This window comes from Trachinotus anak, unplaced genomic scaffold, assembly GCF_046630095.1.
Source record: "Trachinotus anak isolate AG129_WGS33_773 ecotype Australia unplaced genomic scaffold, CSIRO_AGI_Tana_v1 ptg000012l, whole genome shotgun sequence".
Classification (NCBI taxonomy): domain Eukaryota; kingdom Metazoa; phylum Chordata; class Actinopteri; order Carangiformes; family Carangidae; genus Trachinotus; species Trachinotus anak.
The window spans coordinates 27,159,585-27,178,449 of NW_027273863.1; the positions used below are offsets into that span (position 1 = coordinate 27,159,585).

An 18,865-nucleotide genomic window follows, 5' to 3' on the forward strand; every position below is an offset into this window, starting at 1 on the left:
AACTGTTATCTACAACTCAGTCACTGTTTTGTTGTTCTGATTCTTTACTAAGATATACTTTAGTATGTATATATGTTGGTGTGTGTGTGTATATGTATCTGCATTAACACACATATATAATAAAATAAATACAATGTGATGCTGAGGAATCTGTTCATTTTGCTCAGAGCTGGATTGTTGTGTCCAACACTGAAGGTGTAAATAAAGAACTACAAAGCTGAATTATGTCTGAGCTGAACTGGAGCGCACTGACTGCAGCACTTAGAGGTGAACTCAGAGCTGAGACGTGCAGCTCGAAGGTCCAGGCAGGCGTTGATAACGTGTGTGTTCAGGGTGCGGTGTTGACGAGGTAACAGGAACAGACCGGGCGTGGCTGTGTGTGTGTGAGTGTTGGAGCCTGCGGCGGTGTATTTCTGCAGATCAGTGGTGGGGAAAGTGTTTGAGTGTGTAACCAGGTACTGGCAGGGTGTGTGCGATGGGTCATAATGTGTGTGTGTGTGTGTGTGAGTAAGTGTGTCTGAGGTTCAGGGTGTGTCATAGCTGCAGCCGCAGGATACAGTTTACAAATGGAAACAATCCACAGCAGGAAGAAAAAGACTCCCCCGGCCTGCAGGCTGTGATTGAGCGTTGGAGCTGAGTAAACATCAGACTCAACATTAGTTAAGGTGAAGGAGTCTCGTTACGCTCTCAGTGCTCAGTGTCCCAATATCTTTATTATCATTTTCTCATCACGTCCCATACACACTGCAACATGCAGGAACAACACAACAATTTGGGATAAAAAAAAATGTCCTACATTGCACAAACTCACACAACCACATACACTCACGGTCAACTTGCATTAATATCAGATAGAGGACAAATAAAACATAAATATTTCCTTTCAGCTGAGGCCTACATGTCTACGTTTTATGATATTCATAAAGTGTTTGGTTCCCAGAGGTGAAGAAAGTCTTTCTCTTTGCCCTCAGCAGTGTAAGTTTGTCTTTCTAGACCAACACAGTCCCAAAGCTCCTTTATCCACATTCTCAATGACGGAGCATCCATACTCTTCCAACATAGAGCAGTGGCTCTCCTGGCTGGAAGAAGTCCAAAGTCTCGAGGGTTAAAAATAAATAAATAAATAATGATAATAATACATTTGATTTATAGGCTCCTTCCAGATTTACTTACCAGTCTTTTACAGTACAAGAGGTTATAATACGTCCTCTGAGCAGCTGCTTCTTCAGGGTTTCGGAAAAGTGATGAGATGGGCTAGCTAGTTAGCATGCTAACTTCAGTTGAAGAAAAGAAGTGATAGAAATAGAAGCAAAACAAGAAGGTTGCTGTCCACCTCTGGAGACAGATGTTGGAGAGTAAAAGATGAAGTTTGAAACCTGAACTCACATTTCTCCTAGACTGGTGAGTAAACAGCTGTTAATGCTAACGTAAGCTATGTAGCTACAGCAAAACTTACACATAGCTCCTTTAATAGAGGAGGATGATCGAAGAATACGGGCTGATGTGGAGGAGATCAGAGGGATGTTTAACAGGGAGTCGGTGCAGCTGCTGGAGGACAGGAGTGATGGTGGGTAATGATACGGCTGCTGTTCCCTGAACCAGATCAAGTTTAGGGAGGAGTTTGTGAAGAAAACCAGAGAGGACAGAGTCATCAGTGTGAGACGTGACTAAAGATCGTAGAAGAAAAGCAGTTCTGTGGATTGTAAGTGACCGACGTACGTGCTAGATATTGCATAGATGAAAAAATGCAGCCTGGGTGATTGATGTGGGCTTCAAAGTGATGTCAAGGATGACACCCAAACTCTTAACCTGGGGTGAAGGAGGAACTGTGACATGGTCAATAACTAGAGAGAAACTGTAAAGTTTGGCTGAGGTAGTCTTGGTACCAACGAGGAGAACCTCAGTTTAATCACTGAAAGTTAGAGAATAACCAGGATTGAATTTCCAACAGACAATCAAAGAGGGTAGAGTGTGGAGTTGGGCTTGGCAGACATGTCGAGCAGGGTGTCATCTGCATAGAGGAACATCGATGCGCTAGACTGTGATCTGAAACATCTGTTTCTGTTTAGATGTTTGTATAAAGTTCTTCAGATATATTACAAACACTCAGAGTTTGATCTTTAAAGGGATTAACCCTTTTAGCACCATAATAATAGATATATTTATTAAAACGGCTGGTCTTTTTTGTCTATTTTTGTCAATAATTGTGTCAAAAAATACCCTATGTGTAAATAATTTACACCCTTTTTCCAGGAGAAGTAGAACTTTCAAAATCTGTCAAGTATTTACCATTCTTATGTAATTCAACACCTAAAGCTGTGTGTTATATGAAGAAAAGGACAAAAACGGAATTGAATTTTCTTCAACTTTCTTTTTATAAATTCTTGAAAAGTGCAGATTGAACATTTCTGAGATTGCAAAAATCTAATTCAGGAGGAGTTACGGTAATTTGAAATACACATGCGCCGCGGTGTCACCGGTGATCCCCGTGGTTGTGAAAGGGTTAAACATCTCCAACAAACATCCAATAAAATCCTTCCAGATGTTTTGGATCATTGGACATTCCTATTGACAGTGAAATAGAGGACCGTTCTCTTCCCAGCACAAACATCTGGATTATTAGCAGACATATGATGACATATGATTGACAGGAGTTATGTACCAGTTACACACTGTCAATACAAATATCAACACAACAGCATAAAATACTTCATTACAGTTAAAGTTCTGCAAATAAACGATAAACACATTTCTGTTCTACAGAGAAATGATGTATGTGGATAATTATTGCTGTTAATGCATTAAAGTGTACATTTGTTGTGATGTAGTTAGTGAGTGGAGAGTCTGCTCACACTTCATTTCCTTTCATTTGCTTATTATTCTCTTTTTCTCGTCCTCCTCCCCCTCATTCCTGAACTCACAGCGTCTCCTGTGTCTCACTTTGGTTCAGACCTCTGATGTTTATAGCAGCATATAAAGATTGATAAAGGTTCTAGTTCTGTGTCATGTTTTATTGGCTCCATTCAGCCTGTTCAGTCTGAACTTACTTTTCTTATTCAGCAGCACCAGACAAGTTTAAATCTGATGATATTTTCCAGTGTGGAACAGAGGCTGTTTTCACCACAGACATGATTTTTAATTCTGCATCTTGTGAAACGTCTTTGTCACAAAAATGTAAATTTGATGGAAGAGTCCCAGTAAACGTCCAGAACAACGCCCTGCACTGTCTCAGCACACACACACACACACACACACACACACACACACTGCAGCCGTCATATCCTCTGACTCTGTGTGTGTGTGTGTGTGTGTGTGAATCACATGTGAGTAAGTGTGGGCCAGTATGTGCAGCGTGTACAGACCTGCAGCAGGAGAGGAGTTAAAAGGCGACACTCTGAGGAGCTGAATTAGTTTTTTATCTGCAGCTCTGAGGATTTGACAGTAATCTGAATTTAGGATTCACACGACATGAGGAACAGCAGCTGGATTTCACTCTGTGGGCTTCTGGCTGTGGTTTGTGCCGTCCAGGCCACATACACATACTACAGTAAGTGTGCACTCTTCTTACTCTTTGCTCGGACTCTGTTGTTTTTATCTCGGGGCTGAAGGAGCTCAGACCTCCAGCTCAGCATCTTTAAACTGGAGCTCTAATTCATCTGCTGATGCCTGGATCAGTTCACCTGAGCTCAGCCTCAGAGGAAATACACAGCTGCACTTTAACAAGCAGCAGAGAGACATTAGAAACATCTCTTCATACTCAACAACTTTTCTAAAAACATATGATATACCTATTAACGAGACTTCATCCATAATAAACTAAATTTAACCTCCATTTTTGTTTACCATGAAAAAATATATTTTATTTTATATAATAATGTTTAATCAAAGCAAATAACTGTGAAAAAAAAACGATGTCAACAAACTTGAAGTGAGATTTAAAGTTGTTTTAAAGATTTTCATTAGTACTGGGAATTTACCTTTAATTAAATTACATTACATTACATATGACTTCATGGTCATAGCACATAATGAGCACCAGTACCACACATTCAGTTTAGCATCTAACCAACAATAATAAATGTACTTTATATGTGTGTTTTAATATCGCCAGACTGAGGAGTTTGGAGACGAAGATTAATAACAGGAGAAACATTCAGCAACAGCCGAAACCAACCAAAAATATATACAATAAGGAAAATATACAGATGACAAATAAATGGAAGTAACATGACACAGATATTATGGTCATAACTTTGATTTACCAATTCAAAGTTATGACCTTTTCAATTTGAATTAGGAGATGGAGGATTTTTTTTATCTATCATTCCTACTTTTTTAGTTTTTCCCTCCTGGCTGAAATGAGCTTCCATACATGAGAAATCACAGCAGCTCCACTTAACAGACACAGAGAGGAGCAGGGCGGCACCCACGGGTGGGGCCCTGCTGCCTCTCCCTCACCTGTGGGGGCTGCCTCCCCCTCAGGCATTAAAGTTATCAGCAGTTCAGTTTAAACGATGTGTTGAGAGGAATTCAGCCGGACACACTGACAGAGACTGAAGAGAGTTTCAAAGATTCAACAAATGACTGTTGTACTGCGCTTTAACTGAGCAGAGTCAAACATAAAAGAAATAAATGACAGACAAGAGTCTGTCTTCACCTTCACTGATGTAGAGAAACATGATAATTACCTCATTACTGATATGGTGCAATAAGATATTAGCAGAGTATGGTAAAAAGTCTTTTCATTAGTTTGACAACAAAAGTTATCCAAACTGCTTCTCCAAGAGCTTTTAATATGTCGAACTATGATGGAAATGCATATGGTCAATAATAATAATAATAATGATAATAATAATAATAATAATAATAATGATAATAACAATAATGATAATAATAACCATTTTGAAGATGATCAAAGATCCCGGAGGAATAAAAATAAGAGAATATTTAATGTTTTTGTGTTTTATGAAATTTGCATCGATAAATACAATTTCTATGTGTTTGTCAAAAAGATAAAAATGTTAGGATATGCTGTTTGAGGTATTTGTACTTTAGAGATCAAGATTTTACATAAAAACATATGATATATTGTTTCAGATGACAGCAGCTGTTTCGAGCCCACAGCTGTGGCTCCTGTTCACAAGTCAGTTCAAGTCAAAACCTCTGATGATGAAACTTTGATCCAGTATTTCACAACAAAATCAAAGATCAGAGCAAAGTCTATAAAACTGAATCCGGACCAGACGTGTTTCTTCTTCTTTTCTCTGCTGTGAATCATGTGACCCCTCTGATTTATCTGGTGACCCTTTGGAGGGGCTTGACCCCTAAATTGGGAACCGGTGTATATGACGTAGTTAAAGCAGCTTAAATTTTTGGTCATTGCCTCCTGTGAACGAGGTCACAGGTCGTCTGTCAGCAGGTTACTATGACCCATAGTGAGGTTTTGTTGCTAGGCGACCTCTAGTGGCCGTATGTTTGTACTTCAGGAGACGCTGCTGTGGGTCGTATCAGAGGGTTGGTGTTGTTGGAGACTGGTTGGTTTTACAGCTGGAGGCAAAGTTTTACAAACATGGTGGAAAGTTTTTTTTTGCCTTGAATATTTTGGCATAAATGAACATGAAGCTGTGGCCACATGTCTGAGCCGACTCTGTCAGCAGCTGCTGCAGGATCCAGAAACACCGTGAACACAGAGAATCAGGAGACGTCCAGCTTTCAACCAGTGCAGAGTGTCAGCAGGATGCATGAAGGCTGAGTCCAGTACAGACCTGACAGGTTTTAGTTGCGTTCACCACTGTTTTCTGTAGGAGGCTGTGATGTAAGGAAAGGTGTTTCTGGGTGGGACCTCGTTATGTTTTGTTTCCTCCGGGGCAGAAGTTTCCATCTGCTCCTCAGTTGTGTTTTTATTGTCAGTCACTGTGAGTTCAGGGAGGAATCCTGTCAGACACATGCATGTTGGAAACTGTCCTATAACAGCCATAATACCTGAGCTCATGGCCGGCGGCGGCGCTCAGATGAACATTGTCTCCTATCACACAGTGAGTCACAGTGTATCCACCATGACTGAGCCGTTACAGTCTGCTGATACACCAGCCCTGAATCAGACTGAGGTCGGACAGTCAGACAGACGAACAAACAGACGCACCTTTACCCCCCCCCCCCCCAAACACCTGTGGAGAATAACGTCATTCGTTCATTCGAGGTGTGATAAAAGGCTGTTAATCAGTCTGAAACATCGACTCATCAGGATCTATAAAACACGTTCAGTGGACAAGTTACTTTGCAGATTCAGACCAATAATTAAATGAAAATGTTTTATTAAAGATTAGAAGATACGTCAAGATAAGAATTCTTGAATGACGAAGTTAAATGAGCTCCACATAAACAGCTGCAACATGAAGAGATGAACACATGAATCAATAACTAGGCTGTCGTCCAATGATAAATCTCTGAGATTCTTCCTCCACAAAGAGAAAATTCATTTTGCTGCAGCATTTTAACTAAAACCAAGAGTTTAAGGTTAAAGGTAAAACATAATAAAAACAGGCTGATGTTCGGCTGTGCAGTAACTACACAGGCTGAACTCTGACTCTTGCCTCCCTGTGATTACATAACTTTACCCCTAAGCGCTGTTTATGGGACTGTGTGAGCTGTGGATGAGAGTCCCGCTCTTTGTTAACAGCAGAAACAAGCAGCGGCCTGTTAAACTCTCCCATCAAGGTTTAAAAGGAGGCTTTCATTCTGATGGAACAAGTCCTGGACTTGGTCAGTGATGATCCCTCAGCTCGCCGCAGGTAGACGGCTGTGTGGCGTCTCCTCACACGAGGCGTTGGCTGGTTTGGGTGGGACTCTGATGTCTGCAGGGCTTCAGGTTGGGAGGGGCCGCTCTCACTGGGATTTCTGAACAAACCACAGAACATAAGAGACGCCTCAACCTCTGTAAACATCTCTAATGCTCTGGTCACGTTGAGGCTCAGTGGAAAAGAAAAACTGTGATTGTTTTTGTCTTTCATCAGATTATATTATATGATATATAATATTATATGTATTCAAATGTACTGTGGATATTCATGATCCAACAGATTTTAATGATCCCCTGACCTTTTTCTCTCGCTCTGAGACTTTCACCGAGACTGTAATGAAGACTGCAGCCTCCTGGTTCTGGAAACAGTCTAGACTCACTAATACTGTGCATTGCATTTACAGTACTGGTGTACTGTAAATGCATTTGGTTAAAAATACAACACTGCTAATTCTAAAAGTCTATAAATATAACGATAGAACAACAGTATTTATCTAAAAGCAGAGTTTATATTGCAAAGTGCTTTACAAAAAGGCAAAATAAAAAATGCAGAGAGATGAGAAGAGAACATTGAAAAGACGAGTGGTAAAGTATGTGAATAAATAACAAGCAGCAATAGCTGTATGGAAGAAGTATGGAGAAACAACTAAAAGAGATAACAAAGTATGACACAAAGTCATAATTAAGAGGAATGCAATTATTATATATAACAAAGAACATTTCTCTTTCTTCTTTTCTTTTGTTTCATGACTAAAACATTATGCCTTAAAATCAGTGTCAAACCACATAAATAACTAAGACCTACTAACAACATGATGATGGACAAAAACACAACATCAACAACCAGAAGAGCGAGAACCGTGTTTCTGCAGCTATGTACAAAGAATGATATAAATTCTTGATTTAAATAAACAAAGTAAAATGAGCTTTAACTTCCTGTCTCCTGCAGCAACAGTGCGTTGTGAGTGCAACGGGAGATCTCGGTACTGTCTTCGAGACGCCTTCGGTCTCCACTGCGTCGACTGTCAGGGAAACACTGAGGGCCGCCACTGCGAGCGCTGCAAGGCCGGCTTCTACCAGGAGGGGGCGGGAGTGAGCTGCACGCCCTGCCGCTGCAACCCCACAGGTGAGAGACTACAACATACCTGTCCTTGATGTTGGGAGAGAGAAACTGTGGTGCTGGATTACAGATGCTGGCTGTCTAAAGCTGTTGCTTCTCCTTCAGGTTCTGTCAGCTCTAAATGTGACAGCAGGGGGCGCTGCAGCTGTAGAGAAGGCGTGAGAGGAGAAAAATGTGACCGCTGCCCTGACGGACCCATCGGACCGAACGGCTGCTCACAAAGGTGAAAACTCACGTTACATCTACAGACTCCGTGAAACAATCTTACACTTGGTTAATGCACTTCAACTGATGCTTCAACTCCTTTCAGCACTTAAACTTCAACTGACACTTCAGTTCCTCTCTGTGTTTGCATTTCAGTTGAATCTTTAATTTCTTTCACCGCTGAAATTCCACCTGCCCATTTCAATGCGTACAGCTCAACTAACACTTCACTTCTTTTCGGTGTTGCCACGTCAACTACTTTTAGGATCTCTACTTTAACTTCTTTTGGTGCGTGCACTTAAACTCTTGACTCTTCAACATCTGCCTGACCCTTAAATTCATTGATTTTCTTGCACGTAACTGTAACTGACACTTCAACTCCTTTCAGCACTTTCATTGGAACTAACACTTGACAATTTTCAATGCTTTTACTTAAACTGGCATTGTAACTCCTGCTACTGCTTACATTTCATCTGCCACTTCAATCTATTTCAATGCTTACACCTTAACACTTCAACTCCCATCAGGACTTTCACTTAACTGACACACACTCCTTTTACAGTTTGCACCCAGCTATTACTTCAACACGTGACACTGCCTGAATTTCAAAATAAATTTATTTCAGTTCCTCTGTTAAAACTGCCACTTCAATTCCTTTCAGTGCTTGTATTTTCAACACGATTCACTGCTTAAATTCCAATTTATTTCATTACAATTCAGTCAACACTTCAGCTTCTTTCAGCCATCCCATCTCTAAGGACACTTTACTTTTCTTAAACACATTTTTGGTTTAAATTCCATCTTTTTTCAGTCCTTTTGTCTCAGTTGCCACTTCAACTTCTTTCAGTGCTTCAAATTAAACTATTACACCCACAAAAAAAATATTTCAAAAGCTTCAAACAGTTAACATCGTAAAACAGCAACTTCAGTTTTTTTGTAATTTTGACTCTAATTTCTTGTTGTTTGTCGTGTTTTGCAGACGTCAGCCCAGAGAGGATTCTGGGAGTCAGACTCTGCCATGTTTCTGTTACGGCCACAGCAGCCGCTGTTCTGCACAATCTGGTTACTCCATCCACAACATCACCTCCACCTTCACCGACGGTAACCATTCACCTCCTCACAATAAAACACCAAAGACAGCTTCAGTAGTTAACAGAGCATTCTGGGATTAATTTCAAAATAAAAGCGTCAGAAAACACCATTATTGCAGGGTGTGAAGTGACAGACTGTGTTGTGTTTTCAGGTGCAGACGGTTGGACGGTGGCGACAGCTCAGGGCGTCGCTCCCAGTGACGTTCACTTCCGATGGTCACCAACACATGGGGACCTGGAGGTGATCTCCAAAAACAGCCTGCCAGTTTACCTGTATGCTCCAGGTGAGAATAAACCCTGCCTCCTTTATCTGCCTTCTGTCATCTGCTCCTCCTTTTCTCCTTTTCTTCTTTCTCTTTCATATTTGCTGCTGTCACCCAATTCTCTGTTTCCTTTCCTTTCCTTTCCTTTCCTTTCCTTTCCTTTCCTTTCCTTTCCTTCCCTTCCCTCCTCCTAACCAGGTGTCTCCTCTCCTACAGGTCCTTACCTGGGGAACCAGTTGCTGAGTTATGGTCAGAATTTTTCCTTCTCCCTACGTCTGGACCGGGGCGTTCGATACCCGTCCACCAACGACGTGATCTTGGAAGGCGCCGGTCTCAGAGTCTCCGCCTCACTGGGCGACCTGAGATCCATCGTCCCCTGTGGACAGAAAATCAAGTACAGCTTCAGGTCAGAGACAGATAATCATCATAATCACCATTTTATTTTTGTGTCAGATCTGTCTAACATCACTCCTGATGTGATAAGCTCCACCCGCCTGGTGCTCCAAAGAGCTTAAATTACATATCTCGTGGTTCTTTCTGAAGATCCACAGTTTGATCTCGTCCGTGTTGCTACTTAAAGATTTTTTTCACTTGTGTGAACATTCCTGTCAGAGTGGAGGAATCCTGCTGCTGTAATCAGAGCAAGTAGAAACAGATCTGCAGCTGCTGAGGCTCATGGGATTTACTTCACTAGTGAGGCTGAGGAAGCTGCATTGAAGCACAACGTTGTACCATAAAACTCTTCTGTAAAGACAAGATCATTTAACTTTGCGTGCAGCAGGACTGGTGATAGTAACGTCTGCCTGCTCGCTCACTGAATACTAAAACACAGCTACACTGAGGTCCAGTCACCTGACCCGACTCAGAGCTGAAGGTGAACCAATCCAAGGCTCCGGGAAGGTTCATCTTAACTCACCTGTCTGTGCCTGTGATGTCAGAGTAATGACATCTAATTTGGTTTACATGTATTGCTGTTTGGTAAAACTTCCTCCATTAGTTAAAATATTCTGCAAATTTCACATCTCTACATAGTTTGAGGCTCAGAAACATTTTAGCTGAAAATAATAATAATTCAAACGTTCAGGTGGAAGGTTGTTCCTCTGAGTTTTCAGTGAGCGACTCAGGAACAGACTGATTCCAGAACAAGCAGCTCAGTTTGTAATGTGTCAAACCCTGTCTTCTGTCTGATGGACAGACTGGACGAGCAGCCCAGCAGCAGGTGGAGGCCTCAGCTCTCCTCCCTCCAGTTCCAGAAGCTCCTCCAGAGCCTCACCGCCATCAAGATCCGGGCAACATTCGGTGAAAAAGGTGAGTTTTACTCTGCCTGCTGCTTTACTCTTCTTCTTTTGGAAGCAGGGGAACAAACACTGAAAGGTTTCTGCTAGATACTTGTGATGTGGGTGTTAGCTGAACTGTTGTGTCTTCTCAGGACGTGGTTACCTTGACAATGTGCAGCTGGTGTCAGCACAGCGTGGGGATGGCGTCCCGGCCCGCTGGGTCCAGACCTGCAGCTGCCCCACAGGATACGAGGGTGAGTTCTGCGAGCGCTGCTCAGCTGGTTTCAAGCGCAGGAACCCTGCAGATGGAGCCTTCAGCCCCTGTGAGCCCTGCAGCTGCAGAGGAGGCAGCTGTGACCCTCAGACTGGAGACTGTTACTCTGCTGACGAGACGCCTGGAGAGCGGAGCTGCTCCGAGGGGTTTTACAGAGACCCCTGGCAGCTCCAGACCTGTGTGAAGTGTCCCTGTCCAGAGGGAGTGTCCTGTTCACTGGCTGCTGGTTCACTGCAGCCGCGGTGTGACCAGTGTCCGGCCGGAACCACCGGTGAGTCACCATATTCTGATCATCGCTCGTCTGCGTCACTGCTCAGTGTGAAGTCGAAATATTATTTCTAAGTCAATCATACAAAGACACAATATCATGTTAACGGGCTGGTTAGCCAGGACTACCCGAAGAATAGACAAATAAATAAAACAAGAAATTTAAAATGAAAAAAGAAAAACACGGTGAGTGTGAAACCTAAAACTGATACACAACCTAATGTCTGGATTAAACCATATTAACTAAAATATATTTCACTGGCAGTTTGACACTTTCTGGATTAGACATGATTTTAATGGGAAAATGTTCCAGTCTTGAAGGAGCCTCCGTACCACTCTGAGGAAACTCTATCAGACTCTAAACTCTCTCAGATATCTTTCAAATTGTTAGTTTAGGTCTTGGGATTAATTGAAGACTATAATCATGAACTCGTCTTCCATTGATAGAAAAGTTCCAACAACATGATGGTATTTTATCTGTGTCTGCCTTCAGGTCCTCGCTGTGACATCTGTCAGGAAGGGTTTTATGGAGACCCCGCTGGAGTTGCTGGATTTCGTCGCCCCTGCAGGCCCTGTCAGTGTAATGGTCACATTGACGTCAGCGTGGCGGGAAGCTGCGACCGCAGCAGCGGTGAATGTCTGAAGTGTCAGAACAACAGGAAGGGCTGGAGCTGCGAGGCCTGTCAGAGAGGGTTCTACCACAGCCAAGCCAGTGACGCCTGCAAACGTAAGAGGAAGCATGTTTCAGTCATGGTTATGGTTAACAAAGAGACAAACCTAAATGGCCTCCAAATGTTTTATACTCAAACTCCGACTGAAAAGGTTCAGTTTTTATAGATGAATTTGGTTAAGTGTGAACATTAGTTTAGTTCACAGTTTTAAAAACGTGCAGTGAAACCTGAGCCACGTGGACCTCGTCAGTATAAATGTCACTGACACTTGTTTCCTCTCTTGTTCTGTGGACCAGCGTGTGACTGTGACGTCCAGGGCTCTGAGTCCAGACAGTGCGATGATTCTGGTCGCTGTCGGTGCAGACCAGGCTTCGAGGGTCTGAGGTGTCAACGATCCAACTGCCCCGCTTGTTTCAGCCCCATCAAGACAAAGGTACAGCTGTAAAACCTGGGCCTTAGATGAGTCCATATTTCTGTACTTTGCTTTGATTGGTTCTGTCAAAGGAACTCCTCCAGTTTTCAGATGTAGTTTAATAATTCATCATAATCAAATCTGCATGAATTGACTTTTTTGGCCACATGGGGGCAGCGATGCTCCATAACACGTCTGAACCTGTCAAAACCTGATTCTTGTGCCTCAGATGGAGGTTTACGCTGCCAGAGTGAAGGATCTGGAGACTCAGATCTCAGAAATGGACAGAGGTTTGACTCCAACCAACACCGCTGAGATGGAGGCTACTCTGAGAGCCACCGAGCGGCTGGTGAACGACCTGCAGGACAACACTGAGCAGCTGGCAGGTAAGACGACGCTTCGTCTCCGCTGTCACGGACGGATTCTTTATCAGTTACTGGAGCCAGAAAATATGAGATTGAGACATCCTGTAAAGCACACGCCGCCTGAGACATGCTTCTTTTTAAACCTTAATATTTTGCTGCTCTGGGTTTTCTAGCAGCATCTAGTGGCCGTTAGAGGAACTGCAGCTGTACACACTCGATTGCTGCTTGGACCTAACTGCTCATACAAAGACAAAAGCACATATTTTGAGGAAGCTTCCAGAAAGTTTCATTCATATAAATCTGATAAGATGCTATGCACTGATGATGTCACATCTCCTGTGTCCAATAGAATTGGAGAAGAGCCTGCAGAATCGTCTGTCGTCTATCAGCAGGAATCAGCTGGTCGAGGAACAGGACATCCAAAACCTCGCCGACACGGCTGATGACATCAAACAAAGACAGAACACGTACAAGACGGAGGTGGAGAAGGTCCAGACTCTGATGGACGAGATGAAACGCAAGCTGGAGGAGGCCAAGACCAGCCTCAGATCAGCTGTAAGACCTGAACCTGACCTTTTCACAAATCACACCATTGCTTTTTACTGTAATTACCTGTAATGTCAACTAACAAAGACAGAGGGCGTGTTGCAGGGGAGGTGGGGAGTGAGAGGGGCCCATAGATACTGGATGAGGTGATCTAGGGTCAAAAATGGTCCAAAGTCCAAATTCAACTTCAGATCTGAACCCATGTCTGGTATGATTCAGTGTGACATCACTGGATATCATCCTCTCTGATGTCCCTTCAGAATAAAGCTCTAGAGGAACAGAGGGTGCAGAACATCGATGAGAATCCTCCTGTTTTTAAGTTTCCTTCAGTATCACAGTGATGTTGTCTGAGCATCATGATAAACCTGTTTTCTCTCTTCCCTCCTGTCAGGAGCTTCCTCTCGGAGATGCTCCTTTGCTGGGTCCAAACTTGCTGTCGTCGTTGGTGCAGAAAGCTACCAGCCTGGCGGATAAGTAAGTCCCTTACACTGATTTCATGGCGTCACTGATGGATTGGTAAAACACATGTTTGTGTGTTAACCCTTTTCAGCATTAATAATTCCACTCTGTCCATCTCCCAGACATCAGACGAAGGCCACTACTGTGGAGCAAACCGCCAACAAAGCCCTGAGCGACTCTGAGAAGAGTCTGGCTCTGGTCCGAACTCTCACAAACAGAGAGAACAAAGTCAAAGAGCAGATCGGAGATCTGAAGTCTATGTGAGTTGACACTGTTAGGCATGTGTGTTAGTGTCATTAATAATTCTGCTCCAATGGAGAATGTCCAAGATACAAGACTCTGTCCGTAAGACCGTTAGGAGAAAGTCAACAGTCAGACCTGCTGTGACAGACCCTGGCACAGACGCCCTCAACTCGTTGTTGAACTAATGTCTGTGTGTGTTCAGGTACGATCAGACCTCGGGCCTGGTGAAAGGTATGGAGAGCCAGGCGATCCGTCTGAGCGGCGAGGCCAGAGATGAGAGCAAAATGGCAGATGGCATGTTGAAAAACATCGCCAACATGCAGCGAAACATCCCAGCATCCCTGAAGGTAACAACTGCTGTTAGACGTCAAAATGTGCTGTTAGTTTCAGAAAACTGATCTGACAAAATAAGTTCTTATTTCCTCTGTGTAAGACCATCTGTCTATTTTCCCATGATGCTCAGGGGGAGATGGATGCCATGGTTTCCAGGTTGGATGGTATGAAGAGCGTGGTGGACGAGAACATCTCAGGCTTTCAGGCGCTGCAGGGTGGCGTGCAGCGAGACATGGCCGCCAGCAGGGACCTGCTGTTCAATGGCAAAGCCGCCCAGCAGGTACAGAATTCATCCAAGTCTGCTTCACCTTGAACACAGAACAACCGGCCCTCTTTCCTGTTTCACATTTCTGACCCGGACACCATGTCACAGTGTGAAACTGAAGGAATCATTGTGCCTCACACAGAGAAAATGACAAAATAAATCCGGCCTGAGTCTGGACCGTTTACAGCATGATCAGCTGCTACTCCCACATCTGGCCCAGTTCTGGCACACACACACAAAGTCTTCTGACTGTCAGATAACAGCCAGATGTGGAAGGATACGGGCCAGACTTCGAAGGAGGCAGTTATTTTAACCTGGTGTTAGCTGTTAGCTCAGTAGCCACAGACTCACCAGCTGCTTGTAACCACAACATCAGAAAACTTCACGAAGCAGCAACTGAAGAGAAAACTTCTTCCAGTCTGGTGTTAGCCGTGTTAGCCGTGTTAGCTGTGTTAGCCGTCTTAGCCGTGTTAGCTGTGTTAGCCGTCTTAGCTGTGTTAGCCGTGTTAGCTGTCTTAGCTGTGTTAGCCGTGTTAGCCGTGGTAGCTGTGTTAGCCATGTTAGCTGTCTAAGCTGTGTTAGCTGTGTTAGCAGTGTTAGCTGTCTTAGCCGTGTTAGCTGTGTTAGCTGTGTTAGCTGTGTTAGCTGTCTTAGCCGTGTTAGCCGTGTTAGTCGTGGTAGCTGTGTTAGCCGTGTTAGCTGTCTAAGCTGTGTTAGCTGTGTTAGCAGTGTTAGCTGTCTTAGCCGTGTTAGCCGTGTTAGCTGTGTTAGCCATGTTAGCTGTGTTAGCTGTGTTAGCCGTGTTGTATTCACTGAGATGTAAAGTCCGGCTGTTACCTGTGTGTGTCTGCAGGACTTCAACAAGCTGCTGGACAGAGTCAACGCCGCCAAGGCGGACACGCAGGGCGCCCTGCTCCGCATCAACGGCAACACCAACGAGCTGGACGACGCACTCAACACCCTGAGAGGTACACACACACTCGGCCTGACAGGCTCAGCTTCCTCCACTGTTTTCTACACCAACACCGTGGACTGAATGTGGCTCTCCTCCTCAGGATTCGACCAGCAGATCGGCCGCAGCAGAGCGGACGCTGACGCCGCCATCAGGCGCCTCCCCGGCATCAACGCCACCATCCAGCAGGCTGTGCGCAACAACGGCCAGACGCTGTCTCTCCTGGAAGACATGTACGACAACTACAACGGTGCCCTGGGAGGCATCAACATGCTGGAGGGCCTGGTCAGCGGTCTGGAGGTAAGAACCAGGCTTAGGACGTGTGTTAGCCTAGCTTAGCACAAAGACTGGAAGCCGAAGAGAAGAACAACTCCAGGTCTGTTATATATACACTTAATCAATGATTAATCAATGAGCTGATTGGCATCGAACCCTGGACTGTGACGTTATTGATCGCCTGCAGGAGACAGCCCCCTGATACAGCCCAGAGCGGGGTGTCCTGAGGCAGGTGTACTGGACTGTGGTTGTCATGGTTACAATACTAAACACACGGAGTGTACTGTTAGTGACGTACCTACCTTCGTAGCCATGGTTACTATAATAACAGTCACGACTTAATTAGGTTTAGGAAACGATGGTGATTCGGGTTAAAATAAGTACTTCCTCAACATCGGACGATCTTTGTTGTCATGGTTACAATGATAACAACGAACAGTCATGGATGATAGAAACAGCATAAGCTGCTACTGTCACATGGGAATCGAACACCGCTCTCCTGGGTCATATTCAGCCATCCCAACCTCCTCCTGACGTGGACTTTGTCGCTCTATAAACTACGTCACCGCACTTTCCCCTTTGCTCCTGTCATCATCACTACGACCACTAGATGTCGCCTAGCAACAGAACCTAACTGTGGGTCATAGTAACCTGCTGACAGACGACCTGTGGGCTCGTTTCGCTCAGGACAGTCTCAGCTGCTGCAGTTTTTTCTGTTTGAGGTTCAATATTAAAACTTGTAGAAGCTGCTTGTTATAGTAAAGTCATAAAAGTGGAACATTTAACTGTTGGACTGGAGCTGAACCTGATTCCAGTCTGGGGCCTCTGCTCTGAGCTGACTGTGTGTTTCTGTTCTTCAGGGAACGTTTGGATCGCTGCCGTCTCACGCTGGTCTGGTCCACGAAGCCGGCAAACTGAACAAGGGGGCGCTGGATCTGAGGACGCAGGCGGTCGATTTAGCTGGAGACCTGGAGTTTGAGCTGGATGACGCCAGGAGGCTGAAGGTTGATGCTGAGCAGGTAAAGTGACACACACACACACAGACAACCTGTCAGGGAGGAGACAGACTCACAGACTGTCGCACAAAAGGTGAACGGTGTAAATGTTCCCTCTGCAGACCGCCTTCGGAGCTGCTGCAGCGTTCAACAACGCCAAACAGGCCAGAGACGCTGTGGGAGAAACACTGCGAGACATCAACAGCATGCTGGCTAACATGAGTGAGTACAAGGCTTCATTTATTTAACCGTCTGCTTTAACATGAAGCTGCAGACTGTAGACACACCTGGAGACTGTAGACACACCTGCAGACTGTAGACACACCTGGAGACTGTAGGAACACCTGCAGCACAGGTTTCCTTAGCTCCTTCTTCTTCTCCTCCTCAGACAAGCCCGGTGCTGTGGATGAAGACCGGCTGAAGCGGCTGGAGGCCTCTCTGGCCGGCGCTCAGAGAAACGTGGAGGGTCAGCTGAGGCCTCGGCTCAGGGACATGGAGCTGCAGGAGGCCGCCATGCGTCGCCGGCTGACCGGCATCAATGTGGACATTGACACCATCCTGGGGGACATCGCTAACCTGGAAGACATCCTGAAGGCCATCCCCAGTGGCTGCTACAACAGCCCCCCCATCGAGGAGGCCTGAGGACCATCACCTGCTGCCAGGTCCTGGTTTTACGGAGTCCAGATCCACAGTAAATACCTGCCATTTAAATGTAAGGTATTTCCTTATAGAAGAGTGGGTGGTACAAAAATGTTCTGAGTGATGATCCCGATGGTGAACTCATGATCACAATCATAATAATAATCTGCATTATTGCACAAAACAACCACTGATACTACTGACCCCCCCCCACCCTCTGAACCCATGTCTAACTTTGCCTGATGGGTGGATGGACACTGTGCATAAAACTACTACATGAAACTGTGCTGATATCTCTGATAATGTCGTGATGTGAGAATGTAAGAAAATTCTATTTATAACTGTACAGTTTCAGTTTTTATATTTTTCAAAATTCAGTGTTTTTATTTGTCATTAATGAAAAAATATTTATATGTATCTTTACTCTTTCACATAAAAGCTGCTGCACTTTCAGTTGTCTCCATGTTCTTCACTTTGATCATATTTCTGAACTTCTCTGTATTTCTCTTTGAGCACGTATTAGATTGTATGGAAGCTTAATCCTGCCAAAAAATTACAAGTTTGAAATGGAAGAAAATAAAAATTCAAAGATATTATCTCAGAATTATATGTCATGATTTTATGAAAGTGAACTATTTTGAAATCAAGAAGTTGGCGTTATACCAATTACATATGATTTATCCATTTTTGAATTAGAATATAAAAAACTACAATTGATCAGAATTTCACCTGTTTTCATGGATTATACTTAATTTTATATTTATTTATAATTACATCAATAAATATTGTTTAATTGGGGAAAATAGAACATAACCTCACGGTCCTGTGCTGGAGCAGAGGAGGACACAGGGCTGTGCTATTTAAATGTATTGTTTAAGGTTTAGGTTTATTTCCACTCCTACGTATCAGACTTTAAGTCCTGGACTGATCTCCATCCTTGTTCCTGGTGTTTCCACAGTCCACCAACCTCATCGAGATGCTGCATCCAACAAACAGGTGAAAACTGCAGCGACACAGTCAGACCAGTGTGTTTCAGCTCCATCAGGGTCAGGCCCCGTCCTCCAGTGACGCTTATTTCAGTAGATTTCAGTATGAACTGAAATCTTCCAGCGTCACCTCTGGGGTCGAGCCTGAGGATAATTTATTTTGAGCTCCCTGATGTTTCTGTTTCCAAGGTTTTGTAAAGACCCAGAGCCACGAGCTGATGACATCATCAAAGTATCAGTGGATCAGGAAAGTTTCTGGTCTGATAATCTGCTTCTGACCAGCACATGTAAAATCCTCACCCTCACCTTCATGGGAAAAAATATTACATTTAAACAGACAAGACACAAAAACATCAATTTTCCTGCTGAGACTGTGTCCCAGTCCAGACCGAAGGCTAAGCTGTCCCATTTCAAATGTGTCCTTCTTT

The 18,865-nt window shown here is 44.0% G+C and overlaps 1 protein-coding gene and 1 long non-coding RNA gene across 2 annotated transcripts; one reads left to right on the forward strand and one right to left on the reverse strand.

Annotated features, from left to right (window-relative positions):
* The first annotated feature begins 3,302 nt into the window (after positions 1–3,302).
* On the forward strand, positions 3,303–18,047 carry lamc2 (laminin, gamma 2). Its single transcript, XM_071492230.1, has 21 exons — positions 3,303–3,547; positions 7,749–7,925; positions 8,025–8,142; positions 9,103–9,224; positions 9,367–9,498; positions 9,694–9,883; positions 10,673–10,785; positions 10,907–11,299; positions 11,789–12,022; positions 12,263–12,399; positions 12,608–12,764; positions 13,093–13,298; positions 13,681–13,763; positions 13,871–14,008; positions 14,194–14,338; positions 14,455–14,604; positions 15,443–15,557; positions 15,645–15,841; positions 16,678–16,836; positions 16,935–17,034; positions 17,201–18,047. Exons 1-21 carry the CDS (start codon positions 3,469–3,471, stop codon positions 17,452–17,454), a joined length of 3,399 nt encoding a protein of 1,132 aa, XP_071348331.1. The 5' UTR covers positions 3,303–3,468; the 3' UTR covers positions 17,455–18,047.
* LOC139629547 (uncharacterized) lies at positions 6,769–9,841 on the reverse strand. The gene is made up of 3 exons (XR_011692999.1): positions 9,702–9,841; positions 7,945–8,064; positions 6,769–6,897 (listed from the first exon to the last, which is right to left on the reverse strand). It is a non-coding gene; the product is annotated as an uncharacterized lncRNA (long non-coding RNA).
* Positions 18,048–18,865: the final 818 nt, after the last annotated feature.